The sequence below is a fragment of the Camelus bactrianus genome, chromosome 16 (genome assembly GCF_048773025.1).
Source record: "Camelus bactrianus isolate YW-2024 breed Bactrian camel chromosome 16, ASM4877302v1, whole genome shotgun sequence".
In the NCBI taxonomy this organism is placed as follows: Eukaryota; Metazoa; Chordata; class Mammalia; order Artiodactyla; family Camelidae; genus Camelus; species Camelus bactrianus.
Genome location: NC_133554.1, coordinates 13,557,582 through 13,581,085, shown reverse-complemented (window position 1 = coordinate 13,581,085; position 23,504 = coordinate 13,557,582). Strand labels below are relative to the sequence as shown.

General features: G+C 37.5%; 1 protein-coding gene and 1 non-coding gene across 23 annotated transcripts in view; one reads left to right on the top strand and one right to left on the bottom strand.

The window, feature by feature from the left end:
- The window catches only part of BCAS3 (BCAS3 microtubule associated cell migration factor), a 482,829-nt gene that overhangs the window by 254,722 nt on the left and 204,603 nt on the right, over positions 1 to 23,504 (bottom strand). For 15 of the 22 annotated variants that reach the window (XM_074342661.1, XM_074342657.1, XM_074342669.1 and 12 more), the window contains 4 exons: positions 21,005 to 21,129; positions 18,812 to 18,977; positions 16,737 to 16,837; positions 15,297 to 15,362 (listed from right to left, as the gene is read on the bottom strand). In XM_074342661.1, coding sequence (XP_074198762.1) covers positions 15,297 to 15,362; positions 16,737 to 16,837; positions 18,812 to 18,977; positions 21,005 to 21,129 — 458 coding nt within the window. The remainder of the gene's footprint in view (positions 1 to 15,296; positions 15,363 to 16,736; positions 16,838 to 18,811; positions 18,978 to 21,004; positions 21,130 to 23,504) is intronic. The other 7 variants (XM_074342666.1, XM_074342671.1, XM_074342675.1 and 4 more) reach the window with 1 other exon arrangement.
- Positions 8,199 to 8,273, top strand: TRNAS-AGA (transfer RNA serine (anticodon AGA)). The gene has a single exon. It is a non-coding gene; the product is annotated as a tRNA-Ser (tRNA).

Here is a 23,504-nt window from a genome sequence, read left to right as displayed (position 1 = left end):
CTGCTAACCAGCTACGGGCCCCACTGCTGGTAAGCTTCATGCCCCCAGCTCTAGGAGGTGCTGAAAAGCTGCTTCCTGAACACTGAAGTGATTCCCACTATCACTGGACTCGGGGAAATCTACTTCTCAAATAAGGGTAGAAATGCTGATCCCAACGGTATTTAGTTTCTTATGTGAGATACAGCTCTCCGCTTTAGCTTCTGTTGAAATACCTAAAATATGCTCATATTAGCTCTAGAAAGAGAATCTTTTAATATGAGAAAGCAAAAATGGATCCACAGGTTTTGACTTGGAGAAGTGAGTGTGAGCTGGGTCCTACTGCAGCGGAGTGCACAGGAGAACCAAGTGGTCTTCAGAGTCAGGACCAAACACAGCTTGAGCTTCCCCTACTCCCCACCAAACCCCCACTGATCCTGCACGGACCATGCTGAAGTCTTTAGTGGCGCCCTGAGAGGTGAGTAATGTGCCAGCAGCGTTCAGTTCTTTGGGTTATTTAGGGGAACAACATTCCTTTTTCCAGCAACAGAGAAATTTGTGAGTTAAATGACATCATGCTGCCTTGAATGAAACAGCTCAGGCTCAAAGTTCACCCAAAGGCCAACAGTGATAAACTCTCATGCAAGGACAAACTTCAATATATTTTTGGTACTTATTAAAAACAGCATTTATATAGCAGCCCTATGGTAAGAGAGGGCTCTTGACCAAACTCTGTTTCTGATCAGGAAGCATTCAGGATCTGAGGAAGAAATGCTGCTTGGGAATGTAGTTTCTTAGTACAGAAACTCTGACTTGCCTTTTAAACAGAAAGGCTCAAAGACAAGTAATCCAAAAGCAAAATTGTCTAAGGCAATTCCTAATGAACAAGCAATTCACAAAAGAGGAAAAAATACAGCAGCCAAAAAACATATGTAAACACTGGTAATCAAACATTTGCAAATTTTAAAAAGTTATGTTTTCATACAAACTGGTGAAAATTAAACTCTGGCCTTTTAAAAAATAATTTTTAAATTTTTTTTTTAAAAAGGGAGCAGGCTCTCAGGTCAAAAATAACACACATTTAATGCTTTAAGATGTAAGCAGCATTCTTATTCTTTTTAAGGAGCAACTCTATCTCTAGTGAAGTCTAGAAAGAAGTTGTCTCTCTTATTTATAAATGTTTCAATTTAAATATAAAGGAATTCGCTGAATTTCACTCACAGAATAATTAAGCAAGCGCACTAAATGTTACTGGCTATTCTGTTCATCAGCAGTCATCTCTTGTAGCAGTGCAACAGCAGTGGGAGTGTTACAACAAATACAAGGGAACAAGCTCCACCTACGTTATATATTAAACGGATCAATGGTCTTTCTTGCACCCTGACCCCGCGGTACCAGAGATGTTCCCTAATTAATTATTAAAGTTTTCTAACAGTCCGTCATTGTAACTCTCTGGTTTCACTTTCCTTTTATTCCACATTCCCAGAAGAACAGTCACAGGCAATATATAATTAGAAAAATGACATCCTCATTGCCTCGGAGATAATAGATTTCACCGGGTAACTGACAACACTGGGCGCATCTCCTCCCCGCCCTGCTCCGTCTCCTTTTCCCTACCCCCTAAGTACCATATAATACTCCCACAGAAGACATAAACTAAGGAGCTTTCATTTGTTATTCCTGCTACCATAATGGTCATCTGACATCTAGCATCTGGACAAGTTACACCTAGGGGTAGTCTGGAAGGGTTCACAATTCAGTTTTGCTCCTCAATGTAACCCTCCATATCATAAAATGGAGAGAAAGAATAAAACATAATGGCTTCATGCTATCAGCAAGATCAGCTACTCCACTGAAAATTTCAAATGGTCCCAAAGTAGCATCTGAGAACTGAATAAACTGCAACAATCCCTTCAAAACATTTGCAGTTAAGGTCAAGGTAGAGTTTATAGACCTGGAAAGATGTACACAATTTAATGTGTATCACGGCAACTCAATTCATAATACAACTATCAGACATACACATTAAAACGGCAGAAAGATAATTAGAAAAGTCAGTGCACCCTTACTATTTTAAAGGTTCATATTATGTCTGTATAATATCTTGCTTGTAACTTACGGGTAACAACTTGGTCTTACCAAGGGTGAGATAATCTACCCAGACATATAAGTCTAAATAACAACAAAGCCATTCTTATCAAAGCTCACCTTTATACAACAATTACCTCATGGGAAGAAATGGGTATGGCTGGGGACAGAAATGACTCATTTTCCACAAAACACTCCTTGGTACCTTTTAAATTGTGTCTTCCATGTACCTACTTTAAACTTTATCATTATGAAGTTGTGGAATAAGCACACTACAATTAATATGGTTAGTGAAGTCATTCCAAGAAGTCAAGAAAGGAATACAAAGAAATCAGATGCACATCAACGAATGATGGAAACCAAGGCATGAAACAAAAGTTGAGCTCACGGCATATTGAGTTGTGCATTTCCTCCCCTATTTTCTTAGGTTTTGTAACATTTTCTTTAAAAAGGGAAATGGTAGTGTTTATATACATGCTTTCTCTTGCTCACTTCACATCTATCCGTTTATCATTATCTCTGTATTTACACACACACACATATCAAATGTAGGACCAGCTTTTAGCAACTGCTCAAGTACATATGGTAGTGTATGTTTTTGTTGAGGAAAATGACCAAATGCTGTAAGCTAGAAGCTCCCTAGTGCTAATTCTATGTAGAATTATGAGCTGTAATCTTTCAATAGTGGCAACTATTCTCACAGCTAACCTTGTGTGTTAGATTCACGTCTTCCAGGAATAATCAATTCTCTATTCTAAATTCAAGGAACACTCTAAAATAGAATGTCTCCTATAGGAGACTAAGATGAGTAGAGGTCATGCAGAAACTATTTTGAATTGATATCCTGAAGGTAAAAAAAAAAAAAAAAATCACTGTTTTGGATCATTAAACTGCATTCGGTCAGCAATGGACCAGTTTGTACAAGTAGGTGATGGGCCACTTATTGGAAACATATTGGTTCTCTACCCTACCTACAACGGCACAGTTGAAGAGCAAGGAGTACTGAGTCCAGCCTCCACGACAAAGTCTGCCAAACAGAAATAAAGGGGAGGGAGTTGTTTGTAAAAATGGCAAAAATCATTTTTTGCAGAGTTAATGCAGCTTCTTCCAGGCCTCACTTATTTATCATCTAGTTACATACTAGCTAAGACCAGATCATTATACAGCAGGAGGAATTAAGTACAGATTTTCTCTTGCCTAAGCAAAAGAGGCAAAGCTCTCTTGGCATGGAGAGTTAAAAGCTTTTAGTCGTGGAAGACATCAATGTCTTCAACCTATACTTTTAAGAACATAATTGAAAATCCTCCCAAACAATCACTAAGGATCCATGATGTATTCCATAGAAGAGGGAAATTAAATGTTTAAGATTTTACCTCTAAATAAATCAGAAAATTCATAGAACCAAGAGGACTGGGGAAAGAATGAGATGGAGAGAAAAAAAAAAAAAAAAAGAATGAGATGGAGAATACCACCCTACAAACACCATAGGGTTTTCTCTCTTTCCAAACGCAAGAGAACATTTTCCAAGGCTTAGTCATCCCTCTACTGCTCCACGACATACAACTCCTGGAAAGAGCTACCTCCTTCTCATTAAGTTCTTCTCATTAGATACATACTGAAGTATTCATAGCTTAAAAAAATACCATAGTGGGTGGCTTTCTCATAATATTTTATCAACCATACATTAAAACATTTAAAGGCAATGTAAGAGTGGGGAGGGTAATAGCTCAGTGGTAGAGCACATGCTTAGCATACACAAGGTCCTGGGTTCAAACCCAAGTATCTCCATTAAAAATAATAACAATAACAACATAAGAAACAAGAGTGGCAGAATGTTGTTAATACTTCAAGCTGGGTAATAGGTAGATTCATTATACTATTCACTGCACTCCTGTGTATGTTTGAACATTTCCATAATAAAAATTTTAACATAATTAAACTTACAAGCTTTTGCACATCAAACGAAACCATAAGCAAAACAAAACAACAACCTATGGAATGGGAGAAAATATTTGCAAAAGATGAAACTGACAAAGGCTTGACCTCCAGAATATATAAACAGCTCACACTACTTAATAGGAAAAAAACAAACAACCCAATCCAAAAGTGGGCAGAAGACCTAAACAAGCAATTCTCCAATGAAAACATACAAATGATCAATAAGCATATGAAAAAAAGCTCAGTATCACTAATTATTAGAGAAATGCAAACCAAAACTACAATGAGGTATCACCTCACACCAGTCAGCATGGCCATCATTCAAAAGTCCACAAATGATAAACGCTGGAGAGGCTATGGAGAAAAGGGAACCCTCCTACACTGCTGGTGGGAATGCAGTTCGGTGTAGCCATTGAGGAGAACAGTATGGAGATTCCTCAGAAGACTGAAAATAGACTTATGATATGACCCAGCAATCCCACTCCTGGGCATATATCCAGAAGGAACCCTAATTCAGAAAGACACCAGCACCCCAATGTTCATAGCAGCACTATTTACAATAGCCAAGACATGGAAACAACCTAAATGTCCATCAACAGATGACTGGATAAATAAGTTGTGGTAGATTTATACAATGGAATATTATTCAGCCATAAAAATGACAACATAATGCCATTTACAGCAAATTGAATGTCCCTGGAGAATGTCATTCTAAGTGAGGTTAGCCAGAAAGAGAAAGAAAAATACAATATGATATCACTCATATGTGGAATCTTCAAAAAAAAAAAAAACAAACAGAGGACAAATGAACTTAAATATAAAACAGTAACAGACTCACAGACATAGAATACAAACTCGTGGTTGGCAGGGGGTGTGGGGGGGTGGGTAGGGACAGACTGGGAGTTTGAGATTCATAGACATTGACAGGTATCTATAGAATAGATAAACAAGTTTATACTGTATAGCACGGGGAAATATATTCAAGGTCTCGTAGCTCACAGTGCAAAGGAATATGAAAATGAATATATGTATATTCATGTATGACTGAAAAACTGTGCTGTACACCAGAAATTGACACAACTTTGTAAACTGACTATAACTCAACTTAAAAAAAAGAAAAAACATTTTAAAGACTATTGCGTGAATGTTAAAAAAAAAAACTGAGCAAAGATTTCTTTACCTGAAGGGGGACAGAGTCATACTGATTGTTTTCTTGGCAAGACTATGAGCTGTGTGAAGTGTTCAGGACTATTTTGTTTTCACGGGGCACTAAATGTGGGAGAATCATCACGTTAATATCTTTAGCTTTAGTTTACTAACTTCTAACCTTTATAGCAAATTGTAACAGTCTGTCCTTCCATCCTCCCTTTCTTTCATTCTTTTCCTTCCTTTTTCCCTCTCTCTCTCTTCTCTTTCTTCCTCTCTCTCATTGCTTTCTAAACATTTTTTTGGAAAATCACCTAAGAATATTATATGAACATACATTTATTATAAACGTCAAATAATATTGAGTGAAAAAAAAAGGCTCCCTAGAACAGTGAACAATGGTTCCAAGGATAATCTCAGAAAATCAAATGTTCTTCTGGCATTTCAGTTGTCTAGAGGTTGACAGTATTACCTTTTTTTAGGTAAAAGTATCAGTCTTAAGACAACTATCAGAAAGAAATTGCAGAGTAGAGCCTTTCAGAATGCAGTGGACACCAAGAAAAATCTCACTCCCTATAAATTACTACAAGAATGAGGATGCTCAAAACAAATGTATCTAAGAGAAATTTTCAACTGGCAACAATAAATGAGAATTGCTGTGTAAAATCTCTTTCTATAGCTTTGAAAATGCTCACATTAGAACACAGCCATACTTGTCCAGATGACCACTTAAGAGAAGAGATATGATCGAGCACAAATGTTTTCTCTGCACTGCTGCGTGTTAACAGCAAAGCATCTTTAGCTGTGCTGCCTGGCCGTATCTCAGGCACAAAACACTTGGGATTGAGAGAGGCAAGAAAGACCTCAAAGGAGGAGAAGGATACTATTTCTGTTGACACCACCTACAATCAACAGCTCTCTTTAGTAAGTTTTCATTCTATCTAAGATAATGCGTGGAGCTTTTTGGATGAATTATCTCATTAATCTAGTGACAATCTGGTAAGGGTAGCTATTATTCATTCGCATTTTAATGACAGGCAAACTAAAGCCCAGAGAGGTTAAGTTAGGTGCCCAGTGTCGCCCAGATAGCAAACAGCAGAAATGGAATTTAGAACCGCAAACTCCACAGACCATGTTCTTAACCTGAAGTATAAACTGCTTCAATTCATGATGTCTTTACCTAGTAAGTAGGTTCATTATTTTATTTTTTGTTGTTGTTAGTTTATTTTTTTAACATTTTTTATTGATTTATAATCATTTTACAATGTTGTGTCAAATTCCAGTGTAGAGCACAATTTTTCAGTTATACATGAACATACATATATTTATTGTCACATTTTTTTCTCTGTGAGGTTCACAATTTTAAATCAAAATTTTCATGTGAAACAGCTGAGAGATGTTTATCCCCTAATATAAACTGTATCATTGATTTAGAGTCTCTGTGATTTCTGCATTCTATGTCTCCTTAACTTAATATAATCATTTTCCTCATCTTAATAAACATCTATGTATCCTGATCAGAGATACCATATAAAACTATCAAACAATGGGGAAAAAATTACTTTGACCAGAAGTCCCAACACAACGAAGTTACAGACATTCAAGGAAGCCTTACACTCAGTAACAGAAAACAAAGTCCCTGGGGCCGCATTTTACATTCTCTATAGTATCTCTGAGGGATTAGAAGATTTCATTTTAGAAAATGTTGATTTGGTTTCATATTTAAAGGTATAAATGACATAAGTTGGGAAGGACCACTAGCACCTGGGGGAAAAAAAGCCTTGGAAGGCAGCAGAGTGCCCAAGAGAAGAAGAAGAAAAAAAAAAAAAACTAGCCCCAAAATATTCATTATAAATCTCAGCTCTGACCCAGACTTGACATCACAGACGGTTCTGATGCTCTTCTTGTGGTCATGAAAGACAAAGAAAGCACAGTAGAAAAGGCAAGAAACTAATGGTGTAAAGGCAATGAAGGCAATTCAGTGTTTCTCGTCTCTCCACCAAGTTCCTCAGGATCACATGGCGGAAAGCCTCCTGTCATATGACAACAATTAGGAGAACAGATTCAAACCGGACAGAGGCAGCCCGTGGCACTCACCCACCTCCCTCGCGCCTTGGTCACTCGGTTGGTTGCCTTCCATGAGAAAGATCATGAGAAAACGTTTTTTTTCTAGAAATGAGAAATTCAGTGGTGATAAAAGCTTACACACCATCAGAGCAAAAGTAAAGCTTTTTGACTTAAATATTGTGCAAGACGGACAAACAGAGGTGAAGTTGAGAACGGAGCAGAAAGGCTGCGTCCCTGGTATGCCCTACATTTCTGGAATAATAACTAAAAACTATTATGCAGTCAGGAGAGCCTGAAACACATAACAGCAGAAATTGTTATTATTATTTTATTACTTAAAGGGCAGTGGCCAAGAGCAGCGCTTCTATTAAGGGCAATGAGGTGCAGGGACACATATAAGCAACACCACCATAAAGCAGAGATTTCTGTTTTAGCAAAATCTATATTTATATGATTATATTTCCTATGGTTGAGAGCGGCTATAATTAATGGATTTCCCTCCTTCTCCTAATGCAGCCATTTGTCAATTCAAATACAGAATGGCCAATCAATTTTGATGTATTTAGTAAGCAATTTGTCAAATGGTGCTATAATCCAGTTAATATATTAATTCTTGTCATGGGGAGAGTTCTGACAACTACATGGTTTTCCATAACTGGTTTGGAGAGAAAAATCTGTGCTGGAACTCAACGGTCATTGTTTGGAGGTAACACCTCTGTGTCCCGGTATCCGAGAGCATGCCATATACATCACGTAACAGGAAAACTGCTTTGCTGAAATAGGTACCTGGCTTCTACCAGACAGTGTGGCTGCTAATTCACTGTAATAAACTGGGTTTCTTTGAATGCCTTTGTGACTCATATATTTTTAATAAAGTGAGCAAGCCAACAGATGCGATACTAAATGCAAACTAAGTAAGCTTCTTACAGAGCAACAAGGCTTTACTAACGAAATGTATGCATCTTAAAAAGTACTGTTATTGGGGAGAGGGTATAGCTCGGTGGTAGAGCACAGGCCTAGAATGCATGAGGTCCTGGGTTCAAACCCCAGTACCTCCATTAAAATAAAAAAATAAACCTAATTACTTACCCCCTCCCCCGCAAAAAAAAAAGTACTGTTATCAATATTTTCCCCTATTCTCAAAGTTTCTTCATATGAATTACTTTAGAAGTGACTCTCAATGTTTTACTTTTTCCTGCCCCAACACACTTCAGGGAAATGACGGACTCCTGTCTGTACCTAACAAGGCACTGAGTTGAGACCACATGGTTAGTAACCCTTCAATTTACACAGTGTGAAGCTCTGGACACGACAGTTTTTTGATTTTATACTGGATGAAGTACATTTCATCCACTAATCACTATGGTACCACCACCTTTTCCAAAGTCTGTCTGTGCACCAGGGGCAGGACACAGAACCACTGGATGAGCAGAGCTTTCTAGTAGGTGGTCCAAATTTACATCACAGAAGAAATCTGGACTAGAGTGACCAAGGATGTGTCAAATCCTTTCTCATACTTTTCAGCAGGGTATTTAATCACTACCATTTTGGGCAGAGCACAGGAACAGAAGACGGGTTTTTGACATGTCAAAGATAACCTCCAGAGCTACCCTGGCCGTATTTGACAAATGCTTTCCAAAGGTGATGACTCTCTCGATTCACTACATCCAAATTTTCCCAAATTTCTCTATCAGGAAATGCAAACGCAGAGATGAAGCCAAATTCTTTACAGAAAACAAAATTGAAAAACATGGCAACAACAACAACAAAAATTTTAACAGAAGAAAAAGCAAAGAGGAAAGAACGTTACATTCATCTTCCAGACATCAGGCTCCCATAGGCCATTTATGAACCATGCAAGAGCAAATTGCGGAATGATCTCTGTGTATTTAAAAACCTGCAATGTGTCTTAGTCCTCCAGACTAGCAGACGTCCCATTGTTTGATGTGTCTGCTGAGAAAGGTGCCCTATGTGTCAGAAAAGCACACTGAATATTTTTCAATGACCCAGGGGGCAGAGGTCGCTTATTATAAATGGATAATGAGACCTAATGCAGTGCTCGGAGTATGGACAATGAAAGGGTCTATCCATAGCCCCTGGTGGATTGGTCATTCAGGCTTTTATTTCCTCTGCACACTTAATGGAGTCAAACAATTGAGAGAAATTCTATAGAGAAGGCTGAAACTGAGAGAAACAACTGTATTCTAACTCTGATAGACAGATACAAATAGTGACCCTGAAATGGCGCCAGAACTCCCGTTACCACTGACAGAGCAGACGGCTGTAGCATTTCCCCTAAGTTCCCATTCAGTCATTTGTTAGCAATTAACCTGACTGATGGAAGTGATGGCACATCAAACCACAAGCTCCTGCCAATATCAACCCATTACATGATCGCAGGTAGGCAGCCACAGACCATTCTGTTTTAGCGCCCCATTTTTGGAGAGGGCAAACAGATATCCTCAGACCCTCCATCCTATATCCCCACTACGTAATTAACAAAATGCACATTCCGTATGTATCTGTGGTGTGTGACTATAAGAACCTTAAACTCTGGTGGGACAGAGTAAATGACATCAGAAGCAGAAGTACTCGTGGACTAGAGGCTTAATGACCAACAGATTATTTTTCTTTAATCCACCATAATCAGTGTTTCATCCCAGTCAAAATCTTCCAATCTGATGGCAATGAACATTAATATCATCAATGGGAAAATATTATCAACTGTACCCGGGAAAAAAGCATGTCATAAAAGAAACTAGAAGAACTGTAAGTTTCAATATCACTTAAAATTTTGTAAAATAAAGTAAGAGAGATATTTAAAAGTACCAAACAGCCCTCTATTAAAACTTCCCTTTTGTTTCATTTCAATTTTAAGAACAATTATGACAGGAAGGTGGTTTGACATGTAAACTGTCATTTTCTCCCAAATGATAAATTCTAAAGCAAATGACAGAAATGCCAAGATTTACTTTAGAATAGAGTACAGGTCATTATATTGGAATAGAAAGGGCGTCTGATGTGAAACATTCAACAACAAATCAACAATGACAGAGAAACCCAATGAACTACTGCATACGTGTGAAGATCTATTTAAAGATATGGGCACCACCAGATAGCGTATATCCCATAAAAACAAAGGGAAGGAAGAGGGAAAGAGGGCCATCTAATCTAAATGCTTCAATCCATCATTTATGAAGCTTGCGGACTGCTTGGGGTACTTTCATTTGCCTATATGACATCTTTCCATTGACGAAGAAGAGGTATTACATTTCATAATATTCCCCAAGTTATACAACATACATATGGCTAAATTTGAGGTCAGTATTTCTCAAAGTTCTAGTTTCTTGAAGAAAAAACATCATTCATGTCACTAAAATCATTTCTCCATGGAAGGATATGTGTCAGTTCATAAAGTTAAGTAGAAATAAGAGAATCCATCAAACATAATTCAATCTGAAGTAGTTTCTTAACTACCTCAGATACTCAGACCTGGACAGAGCAGTGTGACACACCCAATGGCCAACAATGGACTATAAATACTCTATAAATAAGTCCTACATTACAAGTTTCCTCTACAGAAGAAAAACATTTCTTTCTTTCCCCTTCCACCCTACCCACTCTTGGGCAAATATTTATTATGGACAATGCAAGGAAGTATTGTTGAGTCCCTCCACCATGCTTGGTACATACCACAACAGCGATGCAATCCAGGATGTTAGGTTAAATCGAATGTGACACTCAAAAGACAGCACTTCGGAAAATTGCTGCATATTTAATTGCTTTTCCAGGGCACTGATAATGACTATGGTAAGGAGACCAACACTTTCTCCCCCTCTTTATGTATCAACATGTTGAAAACCATTGAATTGTGAAACCAATAAAACAACAGATCGCAATATCACCCTGAGTATGATTTGGTGCTGTCCCACACATTTTTCTATCTTCTCTAAACTTCTGATGCATAAGAAGTTGTAAAATAGCACAGAGGAGTCTTGTACACCCTGCACCTAGTTTCAAAACCAGGGAAGTGTTCACAGACCTTATTCAGACTTCACCAGTTTTACGTATACAATTTTACATACGCTCATTTTGTGTGAGACACAAGGAGAGTGAGTGTGTATAGATCTATTCCATTTTATCACACTCACATTAATTTGTGTAACCTCTACTATAGTCAAGATACAGAACTGTCCCGTCACCACAAAGATCTACCTAAGCCTTTAGAGTCACATTCGACACCTTCCCTCACGCTCTGCCTCTAAGCGCTGGTCAACACTAATCTATTATTCATCTCTCTAATTCTGTCATTCCGAAAATGTTATATAAATGGGATCTTTATTTCCTCTTGGTGCTTTGAGATTTGTAGTATTCAAAGTTTTGAGACTGGCTTTTTTTTTTTCACTTCTCATGATGTCCCAGAGATTCATTCAATGTGTTGCATGGGTTTATAGTTCAATCTACTTTTTTTTTCCCTGAATAGGAAGACAATACTAAGATAGGGATGTGCTCTGTTTTCATTTTCATTCAGTGAAAAATAGTTTCAATTTTCCCTTTTAATTTCTCCTGTGAACTTTGCATCATGTGGAAGTACAGTGTCTGGTTTCCAAACATTTCTGGATTTTTCAGAGATGTGTTAATCATTACTTATTTAATTCCATTTGTGGTCAGAGAATACACATACTTTGTATGGCCTGAGAGCTTTTATATTTATTGAGATTTGTTTTCAAATGGCCCAGAAGATCTATATTGATCAATGTTCCCTCTGCACTTGAAAAGAATGTATGGTCTACTGTTGTTGGGTGCAGTGTTCTACTTGGTCTGATATTAATGTAGCAACTGAGGGTTTAAAGTGTTTTTCCTTGGCAGCATTTTTTTAATCAAATTTGACAATCTCTAACTTTTTATTAGGATATTTAGACTTTAGTACTGATATGCCTAGGGTTGTTTAAATTTTATTTCCTTTTTTGGCATAGGTTGCTTTTTATTTGAGTTTTCCTTCAAGTGATGTTGAAGTCACATATACTATAAAAACCTGACAATAATCTAATTCCGTTTCCCGCACTCCTGGCCTTTATGCTACTGTTGTCATATATTATACTTACACACACACACACACACGTATGTGTTTTAAAGATCACAATGCATTGATACTGTTTTTGTCTTAACAGTGATTTATATTTTAAAGACACTTAGATAATTACCAAAAAACCCACATACAGTTTTAACCATTTTCAGGGTTCTTCATTCCCTTCCATCTGGCATCAAAAGCTCTCCCCACCTTTCCTATAATGCCTTTAGAAGAAGGTAGAGAAACACACTTATATCCCCAATAGAGGGAGTTTCTATGGATCCCAGTCACCTTTCTATTGTGTATCAGTTATATTTCTGTTGAATAGTCCTTTGTTACAATTTAACAAACAAACAAACAAACAAAAAACTCAGGGAGCGTTTCGAGAAGAACTTCTCACATACCCATAGATTATCTCAGAAAGAAGTTCAAAGTCTGACCTCCCCCCAACAGAGCTAGTTAATGTCAACAACTTCAAAATACTGCTGCTGCCAAAATAGCTGAGAGAAAAGGAGGAAACATTATTTTCCCCTAAATAAAACTTTCCCAAGTCAGCTCAGTAAGCCCTGTTTCTAATTTACAATTTGGGAAGCTCTAAAGAAAAAGTATTGTCTCCTTTGGGATCATATTCAAAGCTGGTGGATATTTGTCAGGCCCGTCTAATGTTTATCTTTGTTTGGGGCAAAGGAATACACTAAAATAAAATGCCTATTTTAGGGAAGGTAACTATAGTATGCAATATTTATGAAGGAAGAAAAAAATACTGTTAACACAAAAATCATTAATCTTCTCTGCTATAATCTTTTTATAAACTATTCCCAAGATTTCTTATGAGACCAAGGCAAAGCCTTCTTTATGATATTAGATGCCTGACTTTTACCTTTACTGAGTTATACTGTGAAATTAGATTACCACCTGCACATCACTTCACGCATATAACCTAATCGATCTGCTCAAACCATATGACTTTACTTATTCAAAATGGCAACTTCTTACGGTTCATCCTAATACCAAAGAAGTCATCACCACCTCCATAGTGGCTTTGTAAGGAGCACTCTCGTATGAGTCAATTTAAGATACACTAAAATTGCTCAATTTTGTATCATTCCATTCAATTACTATAGGTAGGAAATGTGACTACAGTTAAGAATACAAAATTTCGGGGTTTTACTTACTTCGCTAAATTTAGGTAAGAAGTCTTTAGTGTTCCAGGCAGGTCTCCCTTTCCCTCCCTAGCAGCCACCCTTCTGCCACATATGCAGAACGTTGTTTATCAACTAGCAGTGTATTTATTATGACTACAGGGCTGAAAGGGGAGTGGGGATTCCTTGCTAAACATCCTGCTCTCCTACTCTCTTCAACTTGAGACAGAATCTTTCCCATTTCCATTTCCATCATTCTTTGTCCACTATTATTATAATTTCCGGAGTTTGTGCAAGTCTGTTTCACTTGATCCACAGATCCGAATACAATCAAAGAAAATGTTGGCAACATTTGTGAAGTTCGCTTTAGAGTTTTACTCCAAATGGTTATATTTGAAAATACTTCTAGTAATATATTTATCAATAGTCTGCAAGTTGGGAAATAAGAAGTGATTTTCAATGCAGTTAAGTAAAACAAAAAACTTCCCGCCATCAGGTACTGTATACTTGTGTTTCAAGAGGTCACAACATCTTTTCATTTGGCTTCAGTACGGGGAATTGGAGAGAAGGCAAGAAAGGAATAAGAAAATATTCTTAATGAGGCTCTAATTTGCATAAAGGGCTCAAAAGATGGGCAGGTAGAGGCATTCTCTCTAAACTGGCCCCATCATTGGCTCTTAGCAAGTGTATTTCAGCTTTTATTCTTCTGATGCAGATGTCCATGTTCTGCGTATTTAATTGCCTCAGTCATGTAATATACTAGCATGACCAGGACTTTCAATCAAATAGCCTTTCTCTATTTTAAGAAAACATGACTTTAAAACCCAGGCTGGGGTTGAGGGGTATAGCTCAGTGGTAAATCGCATGCTTGGCATGCACGAGATCCTGGGTTCAATCCTCAGTACCTCCATTTAAAAAAAAAGTAGTAGTAGTAATAATAATAATAATAAAAATAAAAATAAAACAGGCTAAATCTGTCTGTACTGTCAATGTAAAGAAGCAATATAATAATCATTACAGAATTATCTATTAGGTACTTTTAACCCATTAAGTTTTATGTATAGTAACATTTCACAAGGTAAGAGGAAACATATTAATTACATCTGTCACTTAGATAACAGATCTTGCAACATACTCAGAAGCACATAGTCAGAACAGACATTCCATTGTGAAGTACCTGAAGTTTATTATTTGAAATCAGGCACTTCTGAGATAAGAAACAAAGGTTCAGAATGATGCTTAAGTGTATAGATTGTTTTACAGTTTTTAAAGGATGTTAGTTTAGCATCACTTCATTGATCATAATACTACCTTTCTAAGAGCAAATATTTTTATTGATATTTTACATTTATCAAGTTATTGAGAGGTGGTTTGGAACTAAAAACCAGGCCTTTTCATCCTTATCCCAATGCTAATGCACCTGGAATTCAAAAGGCCTAACATGAAATGCATTATAACACATATTTTATTTAGACACTGTAGAATCATCACTGATGATTTTCTTTCAGGTTGTCTAATTCTGTTCTAGTCCAAAGCAGCAACATCTCAGTTTGTCCTGTCTTCTCTTTAACACAACCTTAATTAAAGCCCTCTCATCTTGCTCCAGGATCACCCAGCCTCCACCCCGCCCCCTCCTCCGAACCTCTTACTACAACACTGCCAGAGTGATCTTTCTAACACACAGTTTTGACGGGGCTTGAAAACATTTGACGGCTTGCTACTGCCTACAGTGGTGGTTCTTCAACCGTGCACCTGGGGATTTTTGCAGTTCTAAGAACGGGACAAAGGGGATTCGAGCTGTTAATATAAAATCATATCCATCAATTTAATTCGCCAGAACAAAAAAATTAAGGAACAGAGATAGTTACTTTTTTTCTCCCCATGTCTTTTTCTCACGTCTTTGGAACTTGCTACTGTTTGTCTACTGAAAAGACCTATCAAAATAAGTAAACAAAGAAAACCAGTATTAATTCTGAAAGAGTCAACCAACTTCATTCAACAACTAGTTATTTTCACCCCTGTTGAGAGGTAGGGGGAGATGTCCTCATAAACACTGATATTATAAAAATGTCATGTTTTTTCCAAGTCATAGGAAAAAGTTAAATATATGCTCAGAGAGCCTAGAACCTAACAACTTTTATGGACTCTGCTTCCTGAACCAGAAAACCACTTACCTAATATCCCTCCCTCTGTGAAAGCTTTGGCAACTTAAGTCCTGCCCTCATACTTCAATGTGTCACCCTTCCCTGATGCACCCGTCTCATTTTCTTTTACCTTTTGATTAAACTCCTGTCTCAAGTTAGATAGTGAATTCTCTGAGGACAGAAGCAACATACTATTCACATTTAAACCACAAGTGCCCTACACATAGAAGTCACCCAAGAAATATGTGCTAGAAGAGTCAGTGAGTTCAAGTTTGTAAGAGAGCAAGAATGCCAACTATTTGTTAAAATTATGAAGTTTCATAACTTTAGAGCAAAGTCAATGAACTGCCTCTGTTTCCAGTGTAACATGTAACACATTAGAAACATAAAATAAAAAGGTTTTAGAAATATTGTACTTCGTGCTGCATAATACAGGCAGGCAAGAAAAAAAGTTTGATGCAACAAAACTCCATTAAAAACATGTCAATGTTGATCTTTAGGAAGTTTCCTTAAAATACGCAGTACTCAGAGCCATCAAGTTAAATCAAGGATCCAGTCAATTCTACCAAATTGAATTATAATTGTAAAAAATTTTTAATTCTATGACCACAAACTGGATAATAAATATTAAATTATCTTTTAAGGCCTCACCTACAAAGAAGGCTGTTTCTAGTTCAACGTACATTTTCTCTTCCTTCTTAAGTGAAGAAAAGAACCCAGATCAGTCTCTACAAATGTTAAAGCTTAAGTCTAAAAGTAAACAAACAAAAGCCTGATGGAGTTGCAATCACTATTTCATTATTCCAAGTACAATTCTACAAAAATAAAACCCTGCCAAAACAATGTTGATGTCAGAAATAGATAGCAATTTTATGAAACTTTATTATATCCTAGTACTCTCAGTTTTAAAAAAAAATTTTGAGCCCCCAAGATATTTCCCATCAACATATAATTTCAGGGGTATATCTCATGGCCAGGGAATATGAACAGGCATAGGTATATTTAATGTGCGCTAAAGCTTATGACTTACATTTCTATTAAATATCTCACTCGCCTCTGGCCTACGGACCAGTGGTAACGTGTATGGTTGCATTAAAAGTCAGCATTTTAAGATGAAAGCTCAAAAGACTGTATGGAAGGGAAAAAACAATGAGAACTACTTACGGCCAGCAAGCAGGAACTGATAATACTGCACTGCATCTGCAGCGAGGAGCAGAGGGTGGTTTGCGTTAAATGGTGGCTGCAATTCATTCCATTGAGGAGTTCTAAGGAAATAGCAGAAGAATATTAATATTCAAGCTTAATAGCTGGGATGTAAATCACCATCACTGTCACCACTTACAGACAATGATATAAACTCACACTATCTTTGTAATCATTAAAATGAACTTGGAGTGCTGAAACCTGAAACATGAGGCCATCTGCTTAGAAAGAATAAAAAGGTGGCAGTGAGTCATACAAATTACAGACAGCCCATATTAGTTTAATAGCAGACGACCCTCCAATATGATAGACAAGACACTGAAAACACAGAACAGAGAGGAAGTATGGAATTCAAATGCCACAGCCAATTTTTGACTAATTTCAGACAATTGTAGAGCTCTCTAGTCTTAGAATACACGTATATTTTAAAATAAAATAATGCAGGGAAAATGGTCAGTTAATCGCAGTTGAACTGTAATAATTCTACCTAATAAAACTGGAAAAAGAAAAAAATTTTTAAAACAGAGTTAATGATTGACTTATTATAGATCTAATTAGTATCTAAGTTCCAAAATAAGCCACTTATTTCAATGATGGTGCAGTAATTTTAATTAGATCTGCCCACTCTGAAATAGCCTGATAAATAAGATATTGATCAGATCAATCCAGTGCAGTAAAGTAGTAGTAAAGAATGCTGGAGCCTCCAAAAATCAATATAAGAATATTTTAAAATGTCAAACGGAGAGAGATCATTTTCATATCCATTTTTGTCTGTTTCCTACTATACATGTCAGGACCAATTTTTTTTCTGTCTCTTCTGTACAATTGTACACTATATTGAATGGGTTTTAGTCTAGATTTTATTTCTCCCTCTTTATACTAGATTATAATGGTTCTAATGATTATGTAGTTTTGAGAAGGACTCTGAGTGTTACGAAACATTTCTATAGTGCTTAACCATTGTATCTTGGGGAATCACTTTCAAGGCAACTTTCCAATCTATTTATATTAGTTTCCATTCCCCTTAATGGCTGTCTCAATGTACTCTGTATTTGCAGTGAGCATGAGACTAGAAAGAAGGGAAGCACTAAAGCCCTGTATGTGGGATAGACAAAAAAACACAAGACCTACAAAAGTCCCAGAAAAACACAAAGATGCAAGGAGAAAAGAGTTCAGAGGGAGGTACTCTTAAAGGCACATATCAAAGACAACTGAAAACATATATGACCACACAAAAATTTGTACGTGAATATTCTTAGCAGTATAATTCATGACAGCTAAACAGTGCAAATGTCCATCAACTGATGAATGGATAAACAACATATGGTATATCCATGCAATAGAATGTTATCTGGCCTTAAAAAAGGAATGACATTCTGCTACATGCTACAACATGGAACTTGAAAACACTATGTGATAAGTGAAAGAAGTCAACCAACAGGTCACATTTTGCATGATTCCATTTATATGAAATGTCCAGATTGGTAAATACACCAACAGAAAGTAATCTGGCAGTTGCCTATGGCTGAAGGGTTGAAGGAAAATGGGGAGTGACTGCTCATTGGTACCAGGTTTCTTTCGGGGTTTATGAAAATTGATTGTGGTGGTGGGTGCACAAACCAGTGAAAATTCACATTAAGTGGGTAAATTGTATTGCATGTAAATCGCATCTCAATTTAATAAGAAATGAATTATCAAAAATATAACAACAAGGATAAATCAAAATAATTTTGCTGGGAGAAAGAAGGCAAAAATAGTACACATTCTGATTCTGTTTATATAAAATTCTACAAATTATAAACTATAGTACACAGAGCAGAAGAGTGGTTGCCTGGGGCTCAGTGCTTGAGGCAGGGGTGAAGTAGGGCAGGGGAGAGAGATTACAAAGAGAAATGAGAATACATTTGAGGTGGTGGATATATTTATAATGTTAATTATAATGTATATACATGTCAAACCTTATCAAATTGTACACTTTTAATATTTTATATGTCAACAAAGCTCTTATTAAACAAAAAGACAAAAGGAGATCCTACCTAACCAGAGTCCAGCTGGCTCGAGGAGACGTCACCATTTCCAGTGGGGTGTCATCGCTGATCTTGGGGGCAGTGCTGAGCGGCCGTGGCTCCAACACGTGCTCCACTAAGGTCCCATAGCAGCTAATGATGTAGAGGGATTCAACGACAACTTGTTTGGACTGGTCTACAAATGGAAAAACAGAACCTGGATGTGTGATATTGGCAGGGAAGGAGGACAGCATCATTTTTTACAAGTTACTGACCCTTCAGTCTGGTCCTGAGGCTGCTGAGAGAAAAAAAGAAGGCAAGAACTTTTTCACATGGTGCCTGTTCCTTGCCTAAAGCTTGTCTCTTTATAAGTAGAGGCTAAAGAATGTGAAAATCTCTATGCTATCAAAATATTTTTAAATCTTAAGCAATAAATTTCAAGAACTATGTATATAATACACACACACACACACACACACACACACACACTCAAAATTCTAATATGCTGAAACAAATTTTACAGTCTACAGTATTTCCCTGCAATGTAATAACCTGGCCCAGATTACGAAAAATGAGTGATACCAGGTGGGACAGAAAGGACGGGCTGAAAGGGAAAACGCTGTGTGGACTAAGATTTAGTTACACCGGATGGACTAAACCAGCTCCACTGCATGAGAGGCTCTTTGTCTGCCTAAATCAGCCTAACTTCTCATCTACTTTCTCTGAGAAAACTTCTCCTTAACATTTCTGGATTAAAACAAACAAACAAATGAAAAACACATACGCCCTCCTTCCCAAATTCTCTTCCTCCTTTTCTCCCAGCGGGCTCACTGGCCCACATGCAAAATGAAGACCAGTCATACTTGGAGGCCAGGTGCTGAATATGGATCTAATCAAATGACTTTATAAGGAGTACACATGTCCTCACCACCAAAACAGGCTCGGTCCTCTATCTCGGGTTTTACAGTAAACCTAGGAGCGTATAAAATCACTCATGAATGCTGGGTGGGTCACCTTATCTCTAGGCCAGAGGAATCAATTACAGCTGATTTGAGAAAATGGCTAATGACCAGTCAGTGGGACATAAAGGAGTAGCAAGTTAAAAGGGTAATTAGAACAGAAGGGAGAAGCATTTGAAATCGAGCTTCACAGAGGGCTTTACCCAATAACAAAAAGTCAGTTCAACAGCATCATTAAAGCTAAGAAGGTAACAAAAAAATAAAGATGGGATAAGAAAATGGAAGGCTTGCATACATTACTGTATCCTCTCCCACTTAGGTAAAGAGCCTGCTGTGCCCGAGATCCCATTTCCAAGGAAAGGGTCACTGAAAGGCGGTAACAGGGGACAGGGCTGATGTCTGACCGCCAGTATTAAGCGCAAAGGAAAGCCATTTTGCCGAGAACAATGCGGCCCGTGGAACTCGTCGGAAAAGTACCTCACTTACCAACTCGGTTTGTGACCTACTTTAATAGCACTACAATGAGGGGAAATTTTCAACATTCAAAATTAAGCACTTGGTCCAAGAACGTAGGCATTCTTTGCTATACAGAAACAATAAGGAATCACAGACTACAACAGTAATTATACAAACATGTTAGGTATTGATCCTGGTGGTCAAAGCAGGGATTACAAAAAATTACTATATAAACTCAAAGGGAGGCTGGGAGCCATAAAAGATGACTCTTCTTTCTGAGCGGGAGTCTGTTTTTTTTATCTTTTAATTAATAAATAAGGCAGAGGTGTAGTTGATAATTTCTTAGGTAGAGATTTAGCATTAGAAAACCTGGGTTCAAACTCTGATACTATCACCCACTAATATTTCTTTTAACTAAAATATTTAAACTCACTGATCTCAAGTTCTTCATCTCTAAAATGGGGATAACGTTTTTCCTCTCCACACTCCAGGGACAATGGCATGAAATTAGCTTGAGAAAAATGTAAAAGCTACATATAATAGCATGGAATTAATAGCACTGAGTACACCTGTATATACAGTCACCAGCAAAGCAAAATAAAAACACTCAGTGGGCAATTTATCTCACATTTATAGTAAGAGGATAGCCCTTCAGAGTTGAGTAGCTGAGGAGAGACATGCTAATTGAGTGGGGGAAAAAAATTTCTAGAATATTGGGTTCAAGATTATTCAAAGAGAATTGCTATGAATTTTCCTTAAGAAATAAAAATTACAAACGGCAAGTTTAAGCTTCAGTGAAAATACATACCTTTTTCCCTTTTCAGGCCTGCATTATTTGCAAACCACGATCGGGATGTCCCAAACATTGCAGCCACGCAAAATTCTCCGCCCATTGATTTGCTGGGTGAAATTTGTGGAGGTGGTTTAACTTTGCTTAAAAAATAAAATGATAGTTTAAAAAAAAATTACCATGATGAAATCACAGTCCTCAAGATAATAACATTTCCTGTAAAATTCCACCCCTAAATATTCAAACCCTCCCATGTAGACATGCATTTTGCCTTAAGTATCACTGGTGGTGGGAGACTGTTTTGCAGTAAAAGCAAGACTAGTGCGAAGTTGAAGAGTATTATCAGAACAGCAACTTCTAAGACCAATAAACATTAATTTCTTCTTGAAAAATGTGCTGGCAAAATCCAAGTCAACTCATTTCAGATGGACAACACTTCCCTGGATATTTCAGAGTGGAACAACAGAACCAGCACAAACATCCCATAGTAATAAAATCGTTTTTAATATCTAAAATGTGGGATTGACAATACAGTTGAATGGAGACAGCATGTACGGAAGCACGAGATGGTACAGAATGAGACCCTGCAAATGCTCTCAGCCACACGGCTACATGTGGTTGGACAACGTCTGGGGAGCAGATCTAAGATCTAACACAATTAGTCACTCATCTTCCTATTTATTATTTATTCTTTCTTCATGGACTTGTGAAAATGATAGGTTTGCTTTCATTTTGTTTCTCATGTTTGAGGACACATTAGATAGCTTCTGCTACATCACATAACTACCATGAGAAAGGATATTTTCTCTTTGTTTTCCCCAAATCAGCTTTCACCTTCTAATACCATCACCTTCTGGTATCAACCTTTCACCTTCTTTCAAATCCTGTATTTCTCTTCACTCTCGATTTGCCAAAGGCTACCCCAAAGTTCGCTTGGAATTTGGCCAAGCACCTTAGGTAAACGGTGGCATTATTTTCTCTGATTCATAGACCAGGAAACAGCCTCACTGTACCCTGGTCAAGACCAGAGCCCAGTCGGGGCCCAAGAATAACAGAGCTCTGATGTTCCTAATCTGCTAACCAGTCTCCAATGTCAAATAACATTATTCCTACCTTCTTCTGCTTACTATCCTTTATCTCTTTCTCTTTTAATGAAGTAGGGTTAGATGGAGAAAGACTGGTTTTTTGGAGTCAGGCAGAAACACAAACCTGAATCCCAGTGCTGTCCCTTTTCAGCCGTGTGGATTTTAAGTTATTTAACTGCTCAGAGCTGATTTTAAGGATTACTGTCTTATATTTGTTCTGAAACTGTGGTCCCAGGCTAGTAGTACTGAGAACTTACACATGCAGGTCTTCATCAGGCCACGCCCAGACCTACTGCATCTGACACTCTGGAGGTGGGGCATGACAATCTGGTTTTTAACAAAAGCCCTCAGCGAGAGGAGATTCTGGCACACCCTCAGGTTTAAGAACCACCCTGCTGTATCAGGTAAAGTGCATAAAGGACTCAGGGCAGGGCCTTCCTGCATCACAGCACTCAACCTGAACTACCTACTAGACAGCACAACAGCCTTCAACTAATTTTCAAAAAGATCAGACTTCAGGTGTCATGACACTTGAAATAGTCTCTCACATATTTTATTTCCTGAGCCTTCTGTTTTGATGCTTTCCCGCTAGCAGAAAGTCTGGGTCAGAGGCCTCTGACCAAATCCACAGCAGTGCACACTGCAGTACATGAAAAGGCCTCTTCTTTCTGTCCTTAAACACTCCGAGTCATTCATCATGAAGATCACATCCCTGCCTAAAATGCCAACACCTCTTACAGTCAGATATCCACTGTTTTTTCTTTTTAAGTTTCTGTGAGAAAGTGAATCTGCTTCTACAGTTTCACATCTTCCTTGTTGCATTTGCTACAGCTGCAAAAACCTTTACAAAAACTGCGAAACTAACAGAAAAGAAGACTCCCCTCCATCTACACCTGGACAGACACACACCCTCCCTTGCTTTCTGGGAAACCAGCATCACAGTCTTCTTTCTGATGATGCTGCTCTCTGTTGTGCTAAGTTAGGACATAAATTTTCCTTCAAAGTCTCTACTTCCATCACTGAACTACTATCCGAGAGCTCTAAGCTCCTAATTAGCATCTTCTAAGAAGAGAGAAAAAACACTCTAGAATTTTTTTGAATGGTGTTTCAAATGTGTGACTAGGTTTTCACTAAAATCACCATCAAGGAACAATAATACTACACAATGTACAAATAAGCTTCCTAGGGACAAATTCAAAGCTCTATGCAAATTACTTAATGCTATTTTTCTTTTTTAAATCAGTAAGCAACAAAATAGAAAAGTGAAAATCTCACTTCTTAAGAGAGACTATGGTGCATCTAAACAAGACTTAAAAATAATTGCCACTGGGCTGGTTAGCTACCTTTGTAACGTAATAATCCAGTTAGTCTTTGGCCAAGCAAACACGTATTTTGTATGTCTATTAGTTTACAGTCTAATCAGTCCATGTCAA